The sequence below is a fragment of the Hylobates moloch genome, unplaced genomic scaffold (assembly GCF_009828535.3).
Source record: "Hylobates moloch isolate HMO894 unplaced genomic scaffold, HMol_V3 SCAFFOLD_23, whole genome shotgun sequence".
Classification (NCBI taxonomy): domain Eukaryota; kingdom Metazoa; phylum Chordata; class Mammalia; order Primates; family Hylobatidae; genus Hylobates; species Hylobates moloch.
In genome coordinates, this window is record NW_026652298.1 from 27,603,967 (window position 1) to 27,624,993 (window position 21,027).

Sequence of the window (21,027 nt, forward strand, 5' to 3'; positions counted from 1 at the left end):
CAATCACTCTTGGCTGGGTGTGATTAAGGAGAGTCGTGGATACTTCATACAGTGCACACGGAAGCCATCCTCACCCCGGCATGCAATGAATTTCATCAAGCTCCCCACCACACCGGCACTATTTCTCCCTCCTCAACAGCAATGCCTCAGGAGTTTTCCACTGCAAAATGCTTTAATACATTAAATTAAAAAAAAAAAACCAGAAATTGAAAGAACATGTATTGAGGTACCTCCTTTTATTGGTATAAGAACGAAAGTTCCAGATTAACCATGTCATTGTTTTATTTTCGCCATGGATTTTCTTTTTCACAAACTCCTTTGAAATTAAACAGACTTATCTGTAAATATCTTTCTACATTAAAACTACTTCCCAACCCACAAAGACCCCACTTACTATTAATTTCTGGGGAATTTCATTTACTCATTTTATGTAATATAAAAAAATCAACATTTTGCCAGCAGTTAAAAAGATTACCTTAAAGTTCTCAAATGACTTTCCACCAAGCCCCCAAAAGAAAACCACCCATATCCAAAATTTTAAAGCAATAAAAATTTCTATTTTCCAAAAAAGTATTTACAGACTGAAATTCAAACTCTACATTGCCATCAATGTAATTATACAAGCGCATACAAAGCCCTGGGAAAGAGGAAGTATTTCATTACAAAATATTTATGATCAAGAAAATATTGCTTGCCTTTAAATAAATAGAAGTGCCAGAAAATAAATATGCTTAAAGATGGCCATTTTCGCAAGTAAACGAAAAAGTACACATGTAAGAAACAAAGTGAAAATGCTTGAGCTTCAAAATGACTCTAGCAGTGTTTGCACAAATTTGTTATAAAGCGAGGTCTTCTGAAGACTTCCTCTATTTAGTTATAAAAATACAAAAAGAGGCCGGGCGCGGTGGCTCACGCTTGTAATCCCAGCACTTTGGGAGGCCGAGGCGGGTGGATCACAAGGTCAGGAGATCGAGACCACGGTGAAACCCCGTCTCTACTAAAAATACAAAAAAATTAGCCGGGGGTGGTGGCAGGCGCCTGTAGTCCCAGCTACTTGGAGAGGCTGAGGCAGGAGAATGGCGTGAACCCGGGAGGCGGAGCTTGCAGTGAGCCGAGATTGCGCCACTGCACTCCAGCCTGGGTGACAGAGCGAGACTCCGTCTCAAAAAAAAAAAAAAAAAAAAATACAAAAAGAGGCTTTGGAGAAGGATTTCACCAGGCTGAATGTACGATATGCACAGCCATCAGACCAAGACTGCACTAGGAACTTCCACCTATTGTTGTGAGCAGAACCGTACCACCAAATCATCTAAAAACATTTTCCTGTTTAACAAAGAAATTCTCAATAACTAACTGATGCAGATCAAAACTGACTCGATCTAATGGCCACCAAGGAGCAGTTCTAGATCCAAGGGGACACTCGAGAGCCAAGGGGTCAAATCCAATCTCATGTGTTTTACACGAGCCCAGGCTCATTTTCAGTCCATTTGAATTACATCTACCTGGACCTCCATTTTTGTCTTTTAAATCCATTTTTTCGCTGTGCCAAGTATATTACACATCTGATTCTGTTTCCCTATATCCTGTCTCTTCCCTATGGGCTTTTATTGGTCTCTGAAGTCCCTGGAGATCTCCTTCAGTGCCAGCTCCAACTCTGTGTCCCAGACCACGTCGGGCCAGCTCTCGGCTTTCCTTTTACCTTCTCTACGCTCCCTTGAAATCCCAACAGACAAATACCAATACAGCAGAAGGTGAACAATGCAGCCAAAATAAACACTTTCTAGTTAAAGTCTTTAAATAGAAGTTTTATCTTAGAGGACTCTTCACTGAAAGCTGGTCAGCAAAGTCCTATAACCATGGATCTGACAAAAACCCATGTTAAAACAGCAACCCGCGAAACAGTCTGCTGCCTATATTAGAAATTACCCAGTAATTGTGTCAAAAAGCTGTTAACACAAAAAATGTACATATTAAACAAGCAAATCCTTCCAAATGTATCATCAACCCCACTGTAAAAGATTGCACATGATAGTCTTCATTTTGTCTGTAAGGGAAACAAACAAACAAAAAAACCCAGTTTCAGATGCTTGATTCAGTCGAACGTGGAAGTGCCACAGCCGAGGCACTCGCTCTAGTTCAATGCCATCAATGCCCAATGGCACGAGCTGGGTGCTGAGGCCATGACGAGTGATGGGGAATCCCAAATGTCACATCTCAGTCACAAATCTCTGGCGTCAGAGGGGACTGGGTTGCATGTACAACACGGATGGGGAGCCCACACTACTTGAAGGACTTTGGAAATGCACGTCAAAGGAGCTCGGTGTGATCCCAATCACGGTATCATTCTGGGACACTTCGCCTTTCAGAAAGTCATCATCTTCATCTTCCACTACCTCCTGTAGAAACATCAGAAATCATCAGTAAGATCACCAGTGCTGATTGAAAAGCTTTCAACAATTCCTTCCTCAGGAAGGTGTTACATTTGTAAAGATGGTGAAGAAAATATCTTAATTTCAAAAGAAAGCCAGTGTAGTGGCACACGCCTGTAGTCCCAGCTACTCGGGAGGCTGAGGTGGGAGGATTGCTTGAGCTCAAGAGTTCTGAATCCAGCCTGGGCAACATAGCAAGACCAAGTCTCTAAAAAAACAAAACAGAACAGAACAAAAGCTCCCTCTGATAAGCACTTCCTTCTTACCAACATACCCACATAACTGCTCATCACACACTGTAATCATTTGTTTCAAGTCTGACTTGCAAACAGATATGAAGCTCAATGGGGACAGGAAACATGACGAGTCATTCTTGCTCAGTGTTAGAGCTCTTGTACCTAACACAATGTGAATGAATTACACGCCCCTCAACAAATGCAAAACATAAAGAAAAAGATGAAAGGGGCTTTCCAATGACTACTTATTAAAAACAACAACAAAAAGGCCATCTTGAAGCTGCTTTTAATGAGAAAACAAATGTGCTTCCCAAGCAACAGAGCAGCAAAATTCTTTATTCCTGGATTGTAACTTTCCTCTCTAACTGTGACTGTCTCGGCTCCACCTCATGTAACCTGGAGGGTATACTGCAACCTGCGTCTTCACCACCCATTCATGAAGATCTATAAAACTAATGTAAACTGCTGGGGCAATTTCAACATGAGTCAACTGCAAATTGTTACTTGGTGAGAATGCGCAAGTGGCAAAGATCGAAATTTGTTCAGCTATTTTGTAATCAACCTTCGCTTCTAACATGTCAGTATGTGAAGTGTCTGGTTTAAGCAATTTATCCAAAAAAGCCACAGACTCTTTAAATAACAGCAAATCCTGGGCTTGGAATTTTATAAAGGCAAAATGAGTAAGACACGGTTTCGGTGTGCTTTTTTAAAGAAAACAGGGTCTTGCTCTGTTGCCCAGGATGGAGTGCGTGCTGCATTTACAGCTCACTGCAGCCTTGACCTCCCACCTCAGCTTCCAGAGGAGCTGGGACTACAGGTGTGCACCACCACGCCCAGCTAATTTAAAATTTTTTTGTAGAAACAGGGTGTCACTGTGTTGCCCTGGTTGGTCTCAAGCAATCCTCTGGCCTTGACCCTCTAAAGTGCAGGGATTACACGCATGAGCGACTTGCCACTTACTATCTGACTGTGACCTGGAACCAGAAAGGAGATTCCCAGAGTGTGCTCAATCAATCACAAACTGACCTTTTTCATGGGTTTCTTGAACTCCTGTAGCTCTTCAGCACTCACGTCTTCCCATACCTGATAAATAGGATCAATGAATTTCTTTGACCTGTCAACAAAGATCACATTTCAAAGTCAAGTTAAATACTTCAGCAGAAGTCAAAATTGGTTTGGATCTTTTCTCACAAGACCTATTACCCAAAACCAAGAAGTGAAAACTACAGCTCAAATAATTACATTAAAAACAACCCGGCCAGGCACAGTGGCTCACGCCTGTAATCCCAGCACTTTGGGAGGCTGAGGCAGGCGGATCACAAGGTCAGGAGATAGAGACCATCCTGGCTAACACGGTGAAACCCCGTCTCTACTAAAAATACAAAAAATTAGCTGGGCGTGGTGGCGAACGCCTGTAGTTCCAGCTACCCAGGAGGCTGAGGCAGAATGGCCTGAACCTGGGAGGTGGAGCTTGCAGTGAGCCGAGATCATGCCACTGCACTCCAGCCTGGGCGACAGAGCAAGACTCCGTCTCAAAAAGAAAAAAAAAAAATCCACCTTCTCCAGCGTCAATGTTTAAAAGTACCTACCTCTTCAGCACACAGGGATCAAAAGGGAAGAAGGTGTCCAGCGGGTTTGTGCAGGTCTGCACTGAGTCTCCTCCAGCGGTACTTCTAATGACTGGCAGCATCTGGCGATTGTTCCTCTCAATGATGGTGTAGCAGAAGACGAGCTGGTACTTACTGTGGAACAAAAAAACAACACAGACAGAGGCATTACCACGCTGGAGTGACTCTGCACGGATGTGAGCTGCGTGTGACAACTGTACCTACCACAGAGAAATTGCTGAATATAACATGTGCTAGTAAAAATAACAATATAAAGCAGAAAGTAACACTTTTAGGGTACCGTTCTATGGGTCTTCTATTTGCAAGTTTGCTAAGGAGAAAGAAAATGTGGCTATCACTCAGAATGTGAAACTTGGCTTATACTTTAATGAGTAATAGATATTATTCATTAAAAATAAATGTTTGCAAGGCAAAACTCTTAGATTACATAACTATAGGTGTCTTTATTTTTACTGTTTGCAAAAGAATTAGAGGGTTGGTGGAAAAGGGATTCAGGAGTTACTCAGGAGGAAACAGTGGTTGGTGAAGAGACTTGCTGAAGAAGCACTGAAGAAGAAATAAGCCTTTACTGAAGGAGGGACACGGGGTTGACTAAGTCATGACCTCAAAAACAGGCACAGAAAGGACTAGGCATGCTAAGTGAGAACAGTTAAAAGCACAGAAGAAAACATAAAATAAAAAAAGACCATTATGTTTTTAATTTTTCCAGTAGTTGTCTCTAAATGACTGAGCAACTTGAAAAATTATTTATTGGACAGCTTCTCCAAGATGAGGACTTAGATCTCACTTCTGTCACTCTCCATCTCAGGTTCTCAGGTCACCATGGCAACTTCAAGCCACATACTTTGATTTCTGTCCTGTTAGCCGAGGCTCACAGCACTTGACCCCTCCTCCTGGTGGAGGACACATCAGCAAAACCACACTGGAGGGTGGTTTGCACTATGAGGTAAAGTCGAAGATCTGCATCTCCTACAACCCCGCAGCTGACCGCACTTCTGGGTGTGTGACAAGGAAGCGTGTGCCCACACACAAGGACACACACACAAGAGTGTTCCTGAGCATTAACACACTAACACAGCCGGCTGGGCGCGGTGGCTCACACCTGTTATCCCAGCACTTTGGGAGGTTGAGGCAGGCGGTTCACTTGAGCTCAGGAGTTTGAGACCAGCCTGGTCAACATGGTGAAACCCCATCTCTACTAAAAATACAAAAATTAGCTGGGCGTGGCGGCAGGCGCCTGTAGTCCCAGCTACTCAGGAGGCTGAAGCAGGAGAACTGCATGAGCCTGGGAGGTGGTGGTTGTAGTGAGCTAAGATCGCGCCACTGCACTCCAGCCTGGGTGACAGAGCAAGACCTTGTCTAAAAAAAAAAAAAAAAAAAAAAAAAAAGAAAGACAAAAACTAACAGATGAAATCCCAACAAAGACTCGGTAAAAAAGATGCCCAGAACATAACACAGCAGTTAAAATCAAAATAAACCTTTGTGTCAATGTGGTTCAATCTCAAAACCATCACGCGGGCAAAAGCAACAGCTACAGATGATACACACCTTTATTCACCATATCTGTACCTAGGCAGAGACTTTTATTTCAATCCCTTGCTCTTAGCCTCACATCGATCACACTCTGTGCCTCCAACGTGCATGCCAACCCCAAATCGAGAGCCCCTGGACGAGATGGTTCACAAATGCAGTCCTCTGTCCCCCCCCACCCCCCCGAGAATATACCAGGGGGCAGTGGCCTCTGCTTTGCTTCATCTGTCCTCACTCTTCGAGCTGCTCACCATCTTAACCAACGTGCTGAAGCCTCCACCCACTCACCGCCGTTGCTTATTGGTCTCTTTATGCCTTTTCCTAATCCTTTACTATCATTGAGACTCAGAAGAGAGGACACCTTGAACCAGACGCCTAGCAAAGGAGAACTAAAGAGGCTGACAGAGCTCAGCAAGCTGCTGGCTCTTATCTGTTGAAGATTTTCAGCTATGATCCGGCCTAAATATCCTCATTGAATATTCAATTCTCCAGTTCGCTTCCTCCATAAAGCAGAATAACTTTGTGAAAGCTTACAAAGGAGCCAGACTACATTTAAATCTGTGCTGCCAGTCTAGCTCTATGACTTTAGGCAAGTGATTTTACCTCTCTGTACCTCCACCTCCCTGTTGATAAACAGGGTTTCATGCTAGAGGGCTGTTTGAGGATCAAATGAGTTCTATGTAAAGTGCTTAGAACTGCCTGGCACAGAGCAAAGGCTATGGATTAGCCATAGCTACCAGACCTGAGAGAACAGAACTCTCTAAACCAATCTCTTACAGGTGAACATTTGCCTCACGTCCAGTTTATTTCTGTTACTATTACAGGAGTCACTCTAATAAGCATCTATGGCTTTGCCCCTCTCAGCTTACTGGTTGCCTTACTTATTTCAAAGTGCTGCCCTTTGGACAAGAAGTAGTAGCAACTTCCAATGCCATCAAAGTATAAAAACAATAGCTGTATCACAGTATTTCCTGCAAGGACTGGGTTGTTTTTGTTTAAGAGACAGGGTCTCATTCCGGAGCCCAGACTCGAGTGCGTGGTACAATCAGGGCTCACTGCATCCTTGAACTCCTGGGCTCAAGTGATCCTCCTACCTCAGCCTCCTGAGTAGTTGGGACTACAGGCACAGGCAACCACACCTAGCTAATTTTTAAAAATTCTTTGTAGAGATAGGGTCTCACGATGTTGCTCAGGCTGGTCTTTTAACTCCTGGCCTCAAGCAATCCTCCCACCTCAGCCTCCCAAAATGTTGAGATTACAGGCGTCAGCCACCATGCCTGGCCTTTTATAATGTTACTAATTTCACAGAAATTTAACAGACTCTTACAATACTAAACATAAATAAAAATATTTTTTAAAACTCCCATAAGAGGCCGGGCGCCGTGGCTCACGCTTGTAATCCCAGCACTTTGGGAGGCCGAGGCGGGCGGATCATGAGGTCAGGAGATCGAGACCACGGTGAAACCCCGTCTCTACTAAAAATACAAAAAAATTAGCCGGGTGTGGTGGCGGGCGCCTGCAGTCCCAGCTACTAGGAGAGGCTGAGGCAGGAGAATGGCGTGAACCCGGGAGGCAGAGCTTGCAGTGAGCCGAGACTGCGCCACTGCACTCCAGCCCGGGCGACAGAGCAAGACTCCGTCTCAAAAAATAAAAAAATAAAAAATAAAAATAAATAAATAAATAAATAAAAATAACTCCCATCGAGAAAGGGTAAATAACTTACTTTGTGATTGCAGCAAAAAAGTTAACCACTGAGGGCAGGCAAATCTTCAGGGGATTTAGCTGGCTCATCACTATCCGCTCAAAATTCAGACTCTGAAGATACTGCAAACCTTTGGTTTAAAAAAAAAAAAAAAAAGATTTTTTTAAAGGTACAAATAAGTGAAAAGTGTAAGATATCTTTAAAAGCACAAATTATCACACATTTAAAAAAAAAACTTAAAAAATTTATTTGCAGAAATGCTTTAAATAAAGGTCCATGTAGATAGTCACACAGTATATGGCCCAGAAGAGTATCACTAGGCTAACCACATTCATTGATCACCAAGGCAGCTTCTCTAAAGAAAACTCAGGAAGTAGAAGGCTATAAGATTCCACGACAATGTGAAGTTCATACGTTTGTAAGCTCAGTCTATGCTGAGTTAACACAGAGGGAGAAAAAGACCTTGTGATCTGGTTTCAGCTAACAATTGTGACAGGCAACAAAACAAAACAGCAATTTGATTCTAGCTCGCATGTCTTGTTAGTGAAGCTTAGTGCTGTTTTCAGGTGCACAGTAGTCATTTGTAGTTTTTTTTCTAAACAAGAAAACTCCAAATTTGCCTTCTACCTCAACGGAAGGCAAATTTAGACCGAAACCACTTTCTTAGACTTAATGAATATAATTCTCTCCTACACGAGCAAAATAAAGACATCACACTTATTTTAAGAGGCAAGCTGACCAACTTAAGTATATTTTTCTTAGGAGTTTCTTGGATGCACATTTCAATAAAAATTACCTAAATGGGATGTCACGGCTTACAAAAACAAGATATTTAATTCAGATTCCTGACATTCATTTATACAAAGAAAAGCAGAGCTTGCAGTTACTTACCTTGTGATAAAACCTCATCCTACTACTTCATACAACATCTTTTAGAAGCATGTAGGATGTAGGTAAACACATATAATGCAACACGTACAACTTTCAGTTTAGAGCTGTGGCTGTTAACCCAAGGAGACTGTGACCCCCGCAGAGGACACCTGGCAGTGTCTGGAGACAGTTTTAGTTGTCACAGCTGGGGGTGGTCAGGGACTGCTGTTGGCAGCTAGTAGGTGGAGGCTGTTAAACATCCTACAGCGCAGAGGACAGCCCCCGACAATGAAGGATGATGCAGCCCAAATGGCAACCGTGCAGGGTTGAGAGACCCCGGTTTAGAGGAAGCGACCCACAAAACCATGTGAATTATTCATAAACATAAACAGAACAATCTACAATGACTTATAAACACTGTTCTTGGAGGCTCTCTTCAACTAAAATACACTAATCTAGTAACTTTCAACTGATAGATTTGAATTATAAGTAACTCCTAGAAATTAGCAAAACAATACTGGTCAATTAAGTCTCAAGGCTTCAGGCAGAGTTTAATCTATATAAACTCAAACTTCAGGGTCAGCCGAACCTGGCTTCAGTTTTCTAATCCTGCCAATAACCACGTGATCTTGGGAAAATGACTTTCCTGTGCTTTGGTGCTGTCTGTAAAGGGAGAATACCTGCCATTTACTGGGCTGTTACAAGGACAACAAAGAGAAGGTGCATCCACCTGAAGCTTTGTACTGGGCGCTGGCACAGCCCAGGGCTCAGCCTCACCTCTGGAGACATCTTCACATTTCAAACCTTCGAAGACAGAAACCTCTTTCTTAACCTCAAATCCATCTTAAGGGGTTTGTAGGGTTCTCAAGCTCAAACCTATCTTAAGCGGTTTGTAGGGGCCTATGAGCTGCTTGAAATTATAATTAAAAGTTTGAGTGTACATGCAGTTTTCTGAATCCAGTTTTTATAAAAATCTCAAAAAAGTAATGAATCACCACTCTGAAGGGTGACAAGAACACAAGGAAAATCCAGTCTAGCACTCCCACAACACTGACCTTCTTTCAGGTTTCCGCTCAAAAGCTGCTTGTGTCTAAAAACAAAGGTGTAGAACACAGCTTGGCAGGCTGAGTAAAACGGTCCATGGAGAGCAACATCGCAGAATGCCTTTGTTCCCGAATCCTGGTTATTAAGGTATATGTGCAGCCAGTTAACCAAAAGATCTAGGCATGATTTTACAGTACTAGAGAAAAGAAAAATTCAAGTCAACTTTACACTTCATAAAAAAACCAGAATAACACAAAAACACACAACTGCCTTTCATTACAAACCATGCTAAGTAAGTTCATAGGTTTCTTTAAATAATACCCATGGGTACAGAGGAAAAGCAAAGAAAGGAAGGGTAAGGGTGGGTGCGTAGGAGGACAACCTTCCAATTACAACGCAGAGTAGCTCTGACCTTCTAGGAACAGGTGAGCCCCTAAGAACGTCCCAAAGGATGGAAAGCAGGTTCTCCTAACCATCTCGAAGGCACCCCTCTTAGGGTGATTGGCCAAATAGGACATGTTCACCAACACCTCTCAAGAGAAAGACGGTCTGGTGGACTTCAGTATTCCCTGATGCATCCTAGTCAAGTCCTATGGTAAATAATTTTGTGGTTGGGGAAGGGTTTCAACAGCATCCTTGTCCAAAGATATCTTCATGGGCCACTGGAAGAAACTGGCCTCCTAGATAGGTCTATTACCTTTAAGAGGGTTTTTCTTCAGCTTTAACAGATACAATAGATTCGGAATGCAAATGAAAAAATGACAAACCTACAAAAAGAATCAAAACAGTATACAACACTGTCCTCTATCCACAAAAACAAATGGATCTTTAAGTGCAACCACACAAAAGAGATGACAAAAGCCTTACATACGGGGTTTTATATATAAAAAAGGAGACACTTTATTCTAAAATCACCGCTTAAAAATATAAACGTCTTGCACAGAGTAGGGATTTTATTCACTTTAAAAACATACCAAAAACATAAGGGAGATATTTCTGACTTGAGACAATGCTATACTCTTTTTAAAGCATGATATTAAAAAGTACTCGGAAAATTAGGCTACTTACATAAGAGGAATAAATTTAGCTCTTGCCAAAAAGCTTCCAATATAATTTCCAGCAGCCTGCCTGATGATGGCAGGATTACTTGGATCCTGCAATTTTTTCCAGAGATGTTCCAAAAATGCCTCTGCGAATCCCTATAAAAAGAGAGGGTGTCAGTGTGATCTTTTTTAATGCCTAAGATAATCTGGCTATCCAAATCCTAAGATTTTTACTTCACCGATGTGGGGAAAAGTTCTACTATCTCGTAAGTATCTCATGGTCTTCATTTTTAAAACACGTTGAGAAAATACCATTAAAAACAAAAGGCATCTTGGGTGTTAAATAATCCAATGGATCCCAAACCTAGCTAAGCATCAAAATCAACCCGGGGCCAGGCACAGTGGCTCACGCCTGTAATCCCAAAACTTGAGGAGGCCGAGGCGGGTGGATCACCCGAGGTCAGGAGCTCGAGACCAGCCTGGCCAACATGGAGAAACCCTGTCTCTACTAAAAATACAAAAATTAGCCAGGCATGGTGGCAGGTGCCTGTAATCCCAGCTACTTGGGAGGCTGAGGCAGGAGAATCGCTTGAACCCAGCAGGCAGAGGTTGCAGTGAGCTGAGATCATGCCATTACACTCCAGCCTGGGTGACAGAGTGAGACTCCGCCTCAACAAACAAACAAACAAACAAAAAACAACAAAAAATTCAACCTGGGAGGTACAAATTCAATAGGTTTGTCACAGGGCTTTGGAATCTGCATATTACAAAAGCTCTTCAAGTGATTCCAATGTCAGCCAGAACTGGTGACCAACAATAATTCACATCCCATGGAGCTCCACACGGGCACTCTCGTGAGTGCAAAGCACCCTTCCAGTCTCTGGACACACTGAACTCAACCATGAACAGAAATACGGACTAACGTACAGCTGGTATTTGAGTTAATTATGGCAATCATGGAAAAAAACAGACACAGCTTCTCACCAAAGAGTGTAACTTCCAACTTCTCCTAAATAGCACTGTTCTAAAGCTAGGCACGCCCATGTGGGCAGACTGAATTCAACCTTCTTTCCCATGACCAACACTCTCCTGACCTCTAGGAAGCCACAAAATTGTTGCAGAGAAGGAAAAGCCTTCTATATTCCTTCCCCCACCAAAAAAAAAAAAAGAAGAAGAAGAAAAGACAAAGCCTAAAGTTTTTAAAATTCTAGATTAATAAGTTGGTTTGGGCTAGTTACAACTCAACCCTTGGAAAGAACGAAGGAAATACAGTTAATTACCCCACATGAGATTTTAATAGAGAAAGGCTTAAGGGAAGAGCACCACCTAGTGACCAAGAGGCAGGATGACATTTTCGGAGCACCTAGTTGGGCTGGCAGGCAGCAATCTGTTTTCTCTCCAAGTGTACTGAGAAGGGAACGTGGGCCAGGCACAGTGGTTCACACCTGTAATCCCAACGCTTTGCGGGGCAGGAGGCAGGCAGATCACTTGCGGTCAGGAGTTCAAGACCAGTCTGGCCAACATGGCGAAACCCTGCCTCTTCTAAAAATACAAAAATCAGCCAGGTATGGTAACCTGTGGTCCCAGCTACTCGACAGGATAGGACTGAGAATCGGTTGAGCCCAAGAGGTGGAGGTTGCAGCAGTGGGCAGCAGAGCGAGACTGTGTCTCAAAAAAGAAAGGAAAAAAACAAAAAAAGAAAGGAGAATGCGATTTTATTAAGCAGACTAGCAAGTAAGCTCAAGGAAAAGAATTATTTACTTCATGGTCTCCGTCCACCCCAGTTTTTAGGGAAAATTTTCGGGCAAAAACAAAATAAGCTAAGATAAGGTTAATCACATTCTTACTCACCAATTTGAAACTACAGAGGTAAAACATGAAAAACTGTACATGGCAGGAGGCATGGGTGGGCAACAGGAGTTTGTCAAAGATGTTTATCAGGTCGCGATACAGATCCTTTGTTTTGCCGTTATCAACCTTACCTACAGGGAAAATTTGGCATGTTTTTATAAAGACATATTTTCAAGTTTCATCTGCCAGATTTTTTATAAACACAACACCATTAAAAAACAACATTATCCAGCCAGGGACAGTGGCTCTTGCCTGCAATCCCAGCACTTTGGGAGGCCAAAGTGGGAGGAAGCCCAGGAGTTCAAGGGCAGCCTGGGCAACACAGGAAGGCTCTGTCTCTACAAAAAATAAAAAAATTAGCCAGGCATGGTGGCACGCCTGTGATCCCAGCTACATGGGAGGCTGAGGCAGACGAACTGCTTGAGCCCAGGAGGTCAAGGCTGCAGTAAGCCATGTTTGTGCTACCGCATTCCAGCCTGGGTTACAGAGTAAGACCGTGTCTATTTTAAAAAAAAGAAAGACATTATCCATTAAAATATGATTACAACAAAATGCTACTTTTAGTTTACACAGATTTTCCTCTGAATATAATAATCTAACACCTGCAAGGAGGCAGGCCCTCACCTCACACACCGTGGCAAGGTCAGAAATGCAAACCCTTCTGAAGGGCAATTCTACAATTCGTTAGCAAAAGACCTCTCATCCAATCATTTTACTGCTAGTAAACAGCTGAATATACAGGTAGAAGGATGTTCACTATAACTGTTACTTATCATGGTGAAAACAGTAAGAGACAGTTAAACCCATGTGATCAGTAACATTTATTATTACAATTTTTTTTTTTTTTAGAGATGGGGTCTTGTTATGTTGCCCAGGCTAGTTAGTCTTGAACCCCTGGCCTCAGATGATCCTCCCACCTTGGCCTAAGTGCTGGGATTCAATAACGATTATTTTAAAACAGGCAATGATATGAGAAAATGTTCATCTTCAGCCTCCATGTAAAGGGCAGATTATGAAACACTTACGTTTAGTGTGACCCCCAAATTCACTAAAAAATACTCTCCTATATATACAGATGCTAACAGAAAAGGGAAAAAAGTCAAACTTCAAAATACTCGTAACGGTTCTCTGAATAGTAGAAATGTGGCCATTTAAATTGTTTTTATCCTTTCCTGTAGTTTCCAAATTCTCTAATCAACATGTATTATTTTTATAACAGCAAGACCGTTAAAACAGTAATGCAGTCAACTCAGATTCCAGTTCTATTATTCTGACTCACTGAGCTCATCTTAAATCTTAGCAATGTGAATGGAAAAAAATTCTGTTTTCGCATGGCAAAGTCTTTAAAGTTCCATGAAGGCAAGAAGCACATATAGTACTAACACTGGCACAACAATGGTGCCAGGCAAAGACCCTCTAAACTCAATACATAACAGAGCACCATATATTAGTGCCCTCTACATCATTCTTAAATGCATTCAGCAACTTGAACGTAATTTGATCTAAAACTGGCCAAACTCCATATAATCTTTCAATACAACAATCAATAAAAGACAGAAGACAAATAGGACTCAGCCAGAATCCCAGTCCCATTTTCAAGCTATGTGACTGGCAAGTAACTTGACCTCTTTAAACCATCTTAAACTCATCCTCAATAGAGATTTTTACAGGATTTTTATTAGTACTAGAGATAATGGATGGAAAATGCCCAGCACAAAGCCAGGTACACTGCAGGTGTTTAATAAATAGCAGCTACTGTGATTTACCATCTACATAACAGACATCCTTCATGTAGGACAAAACCAAAGACATCAGGATGTCCAGGCGCTCGGCTACAGGATGCACCATCTGGTAGAGCCGTTCAGGACCAGCCTTTGTTTCATGTTCGGTTTCTTCATCCTCATCCTTTGAAGATAAAAAGTAAATACTAACATTAAAAAATTCAATGTGAAAGTGGTTTAGTAGGAAAACCGTCATAAGTGATTATTTCCCTTAAAAGATAAAACAAAGAGGCTGGGCAAAGCGGCTCACATCTATAATCCCAGCACTTTGGGAGGCAGAGGCGGGGGGATCACTTGAGGTCAGGAGTTTGAGACCAGCCTGGCCAACATGGTAAAACTCCGTCTCTACTAAAAATACAAAAATGGCGCACACTTGTAATTCCAGTTACTCGGGAAGCAGAGGCAGGAAAACAGCTTGAACTGGGAGATAGAGGAGGCTACAGTGAGCCGAGTTCGTGTGCTCCAGCCTGGGCAACAGAGGAAGACTCTGTCCCCCACCAAAAAAAAAAAAAAAAAAAAAAAAAAAAAACAAAGAAATGGACCCTGCACAGTGGCTCACGTCTATAATTACCAACACTTTGGGAGGCCAAGGCAGGAGGATCACTTGAGCTCAGGAGCTTGAGACCAGCCTGGGCAACATAGTGAGACCCGTCTCTACAAAAATAGAAAAAAAGTAGCCAGGTGCAGCAGCACTGTAGTCCTAGCTACTCGGGAGGCTGAGGTGGGCAGATCACTTGGGCCCAGGAGGTCGAGGCTGGAGTGGGCCAAGATCACATACCACCGCACTCCAGCCTGGGCAACAGAGTGAGACCCTGTCTCAAATTTAAAAAAAAAGAAAGAAAGAAATGCAGACACCTTTCCAGGCAGGGGTCTCCTTCAGGGATGTGAATCAGAACCACCTGCGAAATTTAAAATAAAAGCCAAGACTCAGAGCACCAGCTTCTGATTCTCATTGAGAAGACCCAATGAGAGCTATCCATGCAAACATCACAGATGCCCCCTACCTCTGCTCCTGGTGCCCACCATGGCGGGTGCTTTTGGTGCCAGGCCCTCTTTTGCAGGTCGGGATATCCACCTCCCTGCTACTGTGAGTACTGGCGACCAACAGCTCACAGCTGCCTACTTTCTCGAGAGCTACCCTGAGCAGAAAGGAGCCAGGACCACCCTTGCACTCTTTCCGGCCCCACCCTCTTAGAACCAATGACTGATTGACAAGGCATCAGAAAAGGACATCTCCTTGGTCTCAAGCTGGGAGCAAACTCTGTACACCAATCCATGCCCCCGAATGCCTGGTGGGATCAGGCTGTAGCGACCTCCCAAATGAGACCTGGCCCTCGCTTAGTCCCCTGCCCTCTTCTGCTCCCTGACACCCTCTGTCCCAAGGGCACCTGAATCCCTGTCTCAGACTCTCCTTCCACTGAACCCAACTTCAGATATCACCCAAAAGAAGTAATGCTATAAAGTGTACAAGTGGTAAAATGCAGAAATTAAACAGGTATGCTTTTCTATTAACCATGCCCTCACAAACAGCATCTGGCTTACAAAAACAAACACTGAAAGTTACCACAACAAAAGTGAAACGTACTTCACCAAACCCAAATTCAAAGCCTTGGAAATAAACCAATTATGCTAAGTGCTAAATGACATGGCAGCAAATTACTCATATAAGGAATCGTTTTCAAGTTTGCTAAACTATTTTAATTCTTTCAATCTAAAGCCTTTACAAAGATGAGCAGCACTAGCTGTTTCCACCCTTTGATTATGATAAACTTCATGTCCACTTTCATTAATAAACTGCTAACCATATTAAACAATCCTTCTGTGGAATCTGTCCCACCACAAGTTTGAGTTGCTGTTTCTTCAGCATCTTCAATATCCTGCCGGGATGCATTCACCTATAACAAAGGGAAAAAAAGAAGAATAAAAGGATTTAAAAAATACAACTATGTTATTTTGGGATGGAAATTCATCTGATATACACACTTTCAAGGTGTCCAGATTAGTGCCTTATATCGCACTCCAACACAATACACAATTATGGTGCAAGCCTGTAAACTGACCTAGGTCATGAAGGAATTTAAATATAATAAACCAAGCCCCTTTTACTACATACTTATATAAAATCGACAACTATCACATGATGCTCTATGCCAGGCAGCCTGAACAAATTCAACATTTATTCTAGCTCTGATATGGTCTGGCTCTGTGTCCCCACCCAAATCTCATTTTTTTTTTTTTTGAGGTGGAGTTTTGCTCTTGTTGCCCAGGCTGGAATACAATGGCAAGATCTCGGTTCACTGGAAACTCCGCCTCCCGAGTTCAAGCGATTCTCCTGCCTCAGCCTCCCGAGGAGCTGGGATTACAGGCATGCGCCACTGTGCCCAGCTAATTTTGTATTTTTAGTAGAGACAGGGTTACTCCATGTTAGTCAGGCTGGTCTCAAACTCCTGACCTCAGGTGATCCACCCACCTCAGCTTCCCAAAGTGCTGGGATTACAGGTGTCAGCCACCGTGCCCGGCCCCAAATCTCATCTTGAATTGTACTCCTGTAAGTCCCACATGTTGTAGGGGGGACCGGTGGGAGATAATTTGAGTCCTGGGGTCGGTTTTCCCCATACTGTTCTGGTGACAGTGAATAAGTCTCACGAGATCTGATGGTTTTATCAGGGGTTTCCACTTTTCTATCTTCCTTATTTTCTCTTGCTGCCACCATGTAAGAAGTGCCTTTCACCTCCCGCCATGATTCTGAGGGCTCCCCAGCCATGTGGAACCGTAAGTCCAATTTAACCTCTTTTTTGGCTGGGTGCAGTGGCTCACGCCTGTAATCCCAGCACTTTGGGAGGCCGAGGTGGACGGATCATGAGGTCAGGAGATTGAGACCATCCTGGCTAACACGGTGAAACCCCATCTCTACTAAATATACAAAAAATTAGCTGGGCATGGTGGCACGCACCTATAATCCCAGCTAATCAGGAGGCTGAGGCAGGAGAACTGCTTGAACCCAGGAGGTGGAGGTTGCAGTGGGCCGAGATCGCGCCACTGCACTCCAGCCTGGGCAACGGAGCAAGACGCCATCTTAGACAAACAAAAAAAACATCTCTTTTTCTTCCCAGGCTCAGCTATGTCTTTATCAGCAGTGTGAAAACGGACTAATACAATCTCTATGCACAAGACACTCACAGACACATTGTGTAATAAACATATCGTCAGCCGGGCGCTGTGGCTCACGCCTGTAATCCCAGCACTTTGGGAGGCCGAGACGGGCGGATCACGAGGTCAGGAGATTGAGACCATCCTGGCTAACACGGTGAAACGCCGTCTCTACTAAAAATACAAAAAATTAGCCGGGCGCGGCGGCAGGCGCCTGTAGTCCCAGCTACTCGGGAGGCTGAGGCGGGAGAACGGCGTGAACCCGGGAGGCGGAGCTTGCAGTGAGCCGAGATCGCGTCACTGCACTCCAGCCTGGGGGAAAGAGCGAGACTCCGTCTCAAAAAAAAAAAAAAAACAAAAAAAAAAACAAACATATCGTCAATCAACTTAGCAGAAAAATGAACTGCAAGCCAAATGTGAATGATGCAATATTTATTTTGGTATATCACCATTCAAATATCTTAACGGTACCACTCAAACCATGCCATTTTTTATTATCTATGCTTGACCTTCTTACATTCTAAAATGTTCCTTAAGTATATACCAGAGAAAGACTACAAAGAGTACACATACAGTTGGCCAGAGAGGTGCAACTCCAAGTGAGCACTGCACCAGTGAGCCCAAGCTCCAGCTCTTCTAAGACCTCGTTCCATCTTCCTGCTTTCCTATAGCATCAATGTTTTCCTCCACCAAAGCTCCCCTCCCCTCAGTCCACAAACCTGCTGACGTCTCCCCACTCCTAAACCACGCCTCTTAGCCCTGCTCCATCCCCTCCTTCCACCACAACCCTGCACCAAGGTCCCTAACAGCCCCAATTGTGCTTCCCCACCATCTACATCCTCTCCCAAAATGCAGTTTCTGCCTCTTCACTGACATGGTCCTCCAGAAAGCAACAAAGATTACCTTCTAACCACTAAATCCAAGGACTGTTGCTCTTTTCATCCTTCTAAAAAATGACAGCAGTATCTGATGCTGCTGACCAAACTCCTCCTTCCGGCGGATCCTTCCTGAGCATCGAGACTCTTGGTTTTCCCCATACTTCTGATCACCCGTCTCCTCCCCTGCCCTAAACTGCATCTTTCCAAAGGTTTATGCTCAGGTCCCCACCTGCAGCCATGACTGCCTGTGAGTATTCGCTGGTAGGCAGCCCACCAGCAACTGAACCTGGCCAAGATGGAACTACTCTCCCAACTGCCTCCTCTTCATATTTCTTTTTTTTTTTTTTTTGAGATAGAGTCTTGCTCTGTCACCCAGGCTGGAGCGGAGTGGTGCGATCTCGGCTCACTGCAAGCTACGCCTCCCGTGTTCACGCCATTCTCCTGCCTCAGCCTCCTGAGTAGCTGGGACTACAGGCACCCGCCACCATACCTGGCTAATTTTTTGTATTTTTAGTGAGACAAAGTTTCACCATGTTAGCCAGGATGGTCTCGATCTCCTGACCTCGTGATCCGCCCACCTTGGCCTCCCAAAGTGCTAGGATTACATGCGTGAGCCACCGCGCCTGGCCTCCTCTTCATATTTCTAACTACCATTAATGGCAACACCAAGATTCGATTCCACAGGGAGCAACCTTTGAAGGATTCCTTTCCCTTACTGTCTGCCTCTCCTCCTCCAAACCAGTCTCAAGGACCAGTTCACCTTTCCTCACAATGTCACTAGAATCTACCACTTCCTTTCATTCCCACTGCACCTTAGCGCGGGCCTCCTTAAACAAAGTTTCAACTGTTTATAATTATAATCTGCCCTTAAGAAAGGCCAAACAGGAAAAATCACTTCCTTAGGAATCCCTTCCTGACCCCACTGTGATTCTATCAGGTTCTCTAACTCATAATGTATGTTTCATTCATAGCATTTTCCACAACCATACTTTTACATTTGGATAACTATGTATTTAACGCCTTGTTCTCCAATCATGAGAAGGAACTGTCTACAACTCCCAGCACATGCACAGATGGAGTTCAAGACACATTCAAAGAAAGGAAGCAAAGAATGGTGCTAGTGGTTTCTTTTCTTTTCTTTTTTTTTTTTCAGACGGAGTCTCGCTCTGTCGCCCAGGCTGGAATGTAGTGGCGCGATCTCGGCTCACTGCAAGATCCGCCTCCCGGGTTCAAGCAATTCTCCCACCTCAGCCTCCTGAGTAGCTGGGATTACAGGCACCCACCCTCATGCCTGGCTAATTTCTTTTTTTATTTTTATAGAGACGGGGTTTCACCATGTTGGCCAGGCTGGTCTCGAACTCCTGATCTCAGGTGATCTGCCTGCCTCAGCCTCCCAAAGTGTTGGGAATACAGGCGTGAGCCACCACGCCTGGCCAAGTGGATTCTTTTCTATCACTGACTATTGTTTCCACATACTGTGATTATAACAAATTCAAGTCAGTAAATGAAAATAAAAATAGATTACTCAATACTTACATCCAACTTGAGTAGCTTTTCAATAATAAGCTCCAGAATTTCATGCCTCAAGGTTGGAAAATATACACTAATCCTTAGTAAGTTATGAACGTAGCATTCCTAAAGGAGAAAACATAAGATAAAACATTTCAACAGAGAATAAATGTTTCACAATTATGTAAGCAAAACATCAATTACACGACCTTTAGTTTCAAATATTTAAAAAGAAAAAAACAGACTATCCAGCAATACAAAAACTATACTGTTTCTACATATGTATTATGTTCGGTATAGTCGTTTCAATTATCCCCAGTAAATGAAATTTTTAATTTGCATAACTAAAGGTTTTTAAGTAGCTGTATTGATAAAACTCATATATCATACAATCACCAACTTAAAGTATACAATTTAAAGTTTTTAATATATTCAGTTATGTGACCATCAACATAATTTCAGAACATTTATTTTTCTTTTAGAGACAGGGTCTTGCTCTCTCTCTCAGGCTAGGGTGCAGTGGTGCAATCATAGCTCACTGCAACCCTGAATTCCCGGGATAAGCAATCCTTCCTCCTCAGCCTCCCTAGTAGCTAGAACTACAGGTGCACACCACCACATCTGGTTAATTTTTCCTTTTAGAGAGACATGTTCTCACTATGTTGCCCAGGCTGGTCTTCAACTCCTGAATTTTCCCACTTCAGCCTCCCGAAGTGCTGTGATTACAGGCATAAGCCACTGTGCCCAGCCAGCAATTTTGTAATATTTTAATCACTCTAAAAAGAAATCCTACATCCATTAGTGCACCCCTAAAAAATGAAGACCTTGGCAACCAGTAGTCTTTCTATGAATCTGCCTCTTCGAGACATTTCATATAAATGGAGTCATATAATACATGTTTTTAGGGTTCAATCATGTTGTAACGTGTAAACCATTCCTCTCATATCAATGAAGTCATACACAGTTTGTGGCATGTTTTTAGGGTTCAATCATGTTGTAACATGTAAGCCATTCCTTTCATATCAATGGAGTCATATAATACACAGTCTTTTGGCATGTTTTTAGGGTCCAATCATGTTGTAACATATAAAGCATTCCTTTTCATTGCTGAGTAATATTCCATTGTACCATGTTTTCTCGTCTGTTCATCAGCTGACAGACATTTGAGTTGCTTCTACTTGAGGCTATTATGAATGAGGCTGCTATGAACATCCATGGACAAGTTTTTCTGTAGACATATATTTTCATTTCTCTTGGGTATAAACCCAGCAATGGAACTGCTGAGTCACGTGTTAATTCTACATTTAACCTTGAAGAAATGCCAGGCTATTTTCCAAAATGGCTGCATCATTTTACATTCTCACAGCAACATATGA

General features: G+C 43.0%; 1 protein-coding gene across 1 annotated transcript; it reads right to left on the reverse strand.

The window, feature by feature from the left end:
* Positions 1-102: 102 nt before the first annotated feature.
* RRN3 (RRN3 homolog, RNA polymerase I transcription factor) lies at positions 103-19,776 on the reverse strand. The gene is made up of 10 exons (XM_032144964.2): positions 19,679-19,776; positions 15,917-16,009; positions 14,100-14,238; positions 12,334-12,464; positions 10,508-10,638; positions 9,451-9,635; positions 7,547-7,655; positions 4,255-4,407; positions 3,692-3,779; positions 103-2,396 (listed from the first exon to the last, which is right to left on the reverse strand). The coding sequence occupies exons 2-10, from the start codon at positions 15,917-15,919 to the stop codon at positions 2,235-2,237; spliced, it is 1,101 nt and encodes a 366-aa protein (XP_032000855.1). The 5' UTR covers positions 15,920-16,009; positions 19,679-19,776; the 3' UTR covers positions 103-2,234.
* Between the last annotated feature and the right edge of the window lie 1,251 nt (positions 19,777-21,027).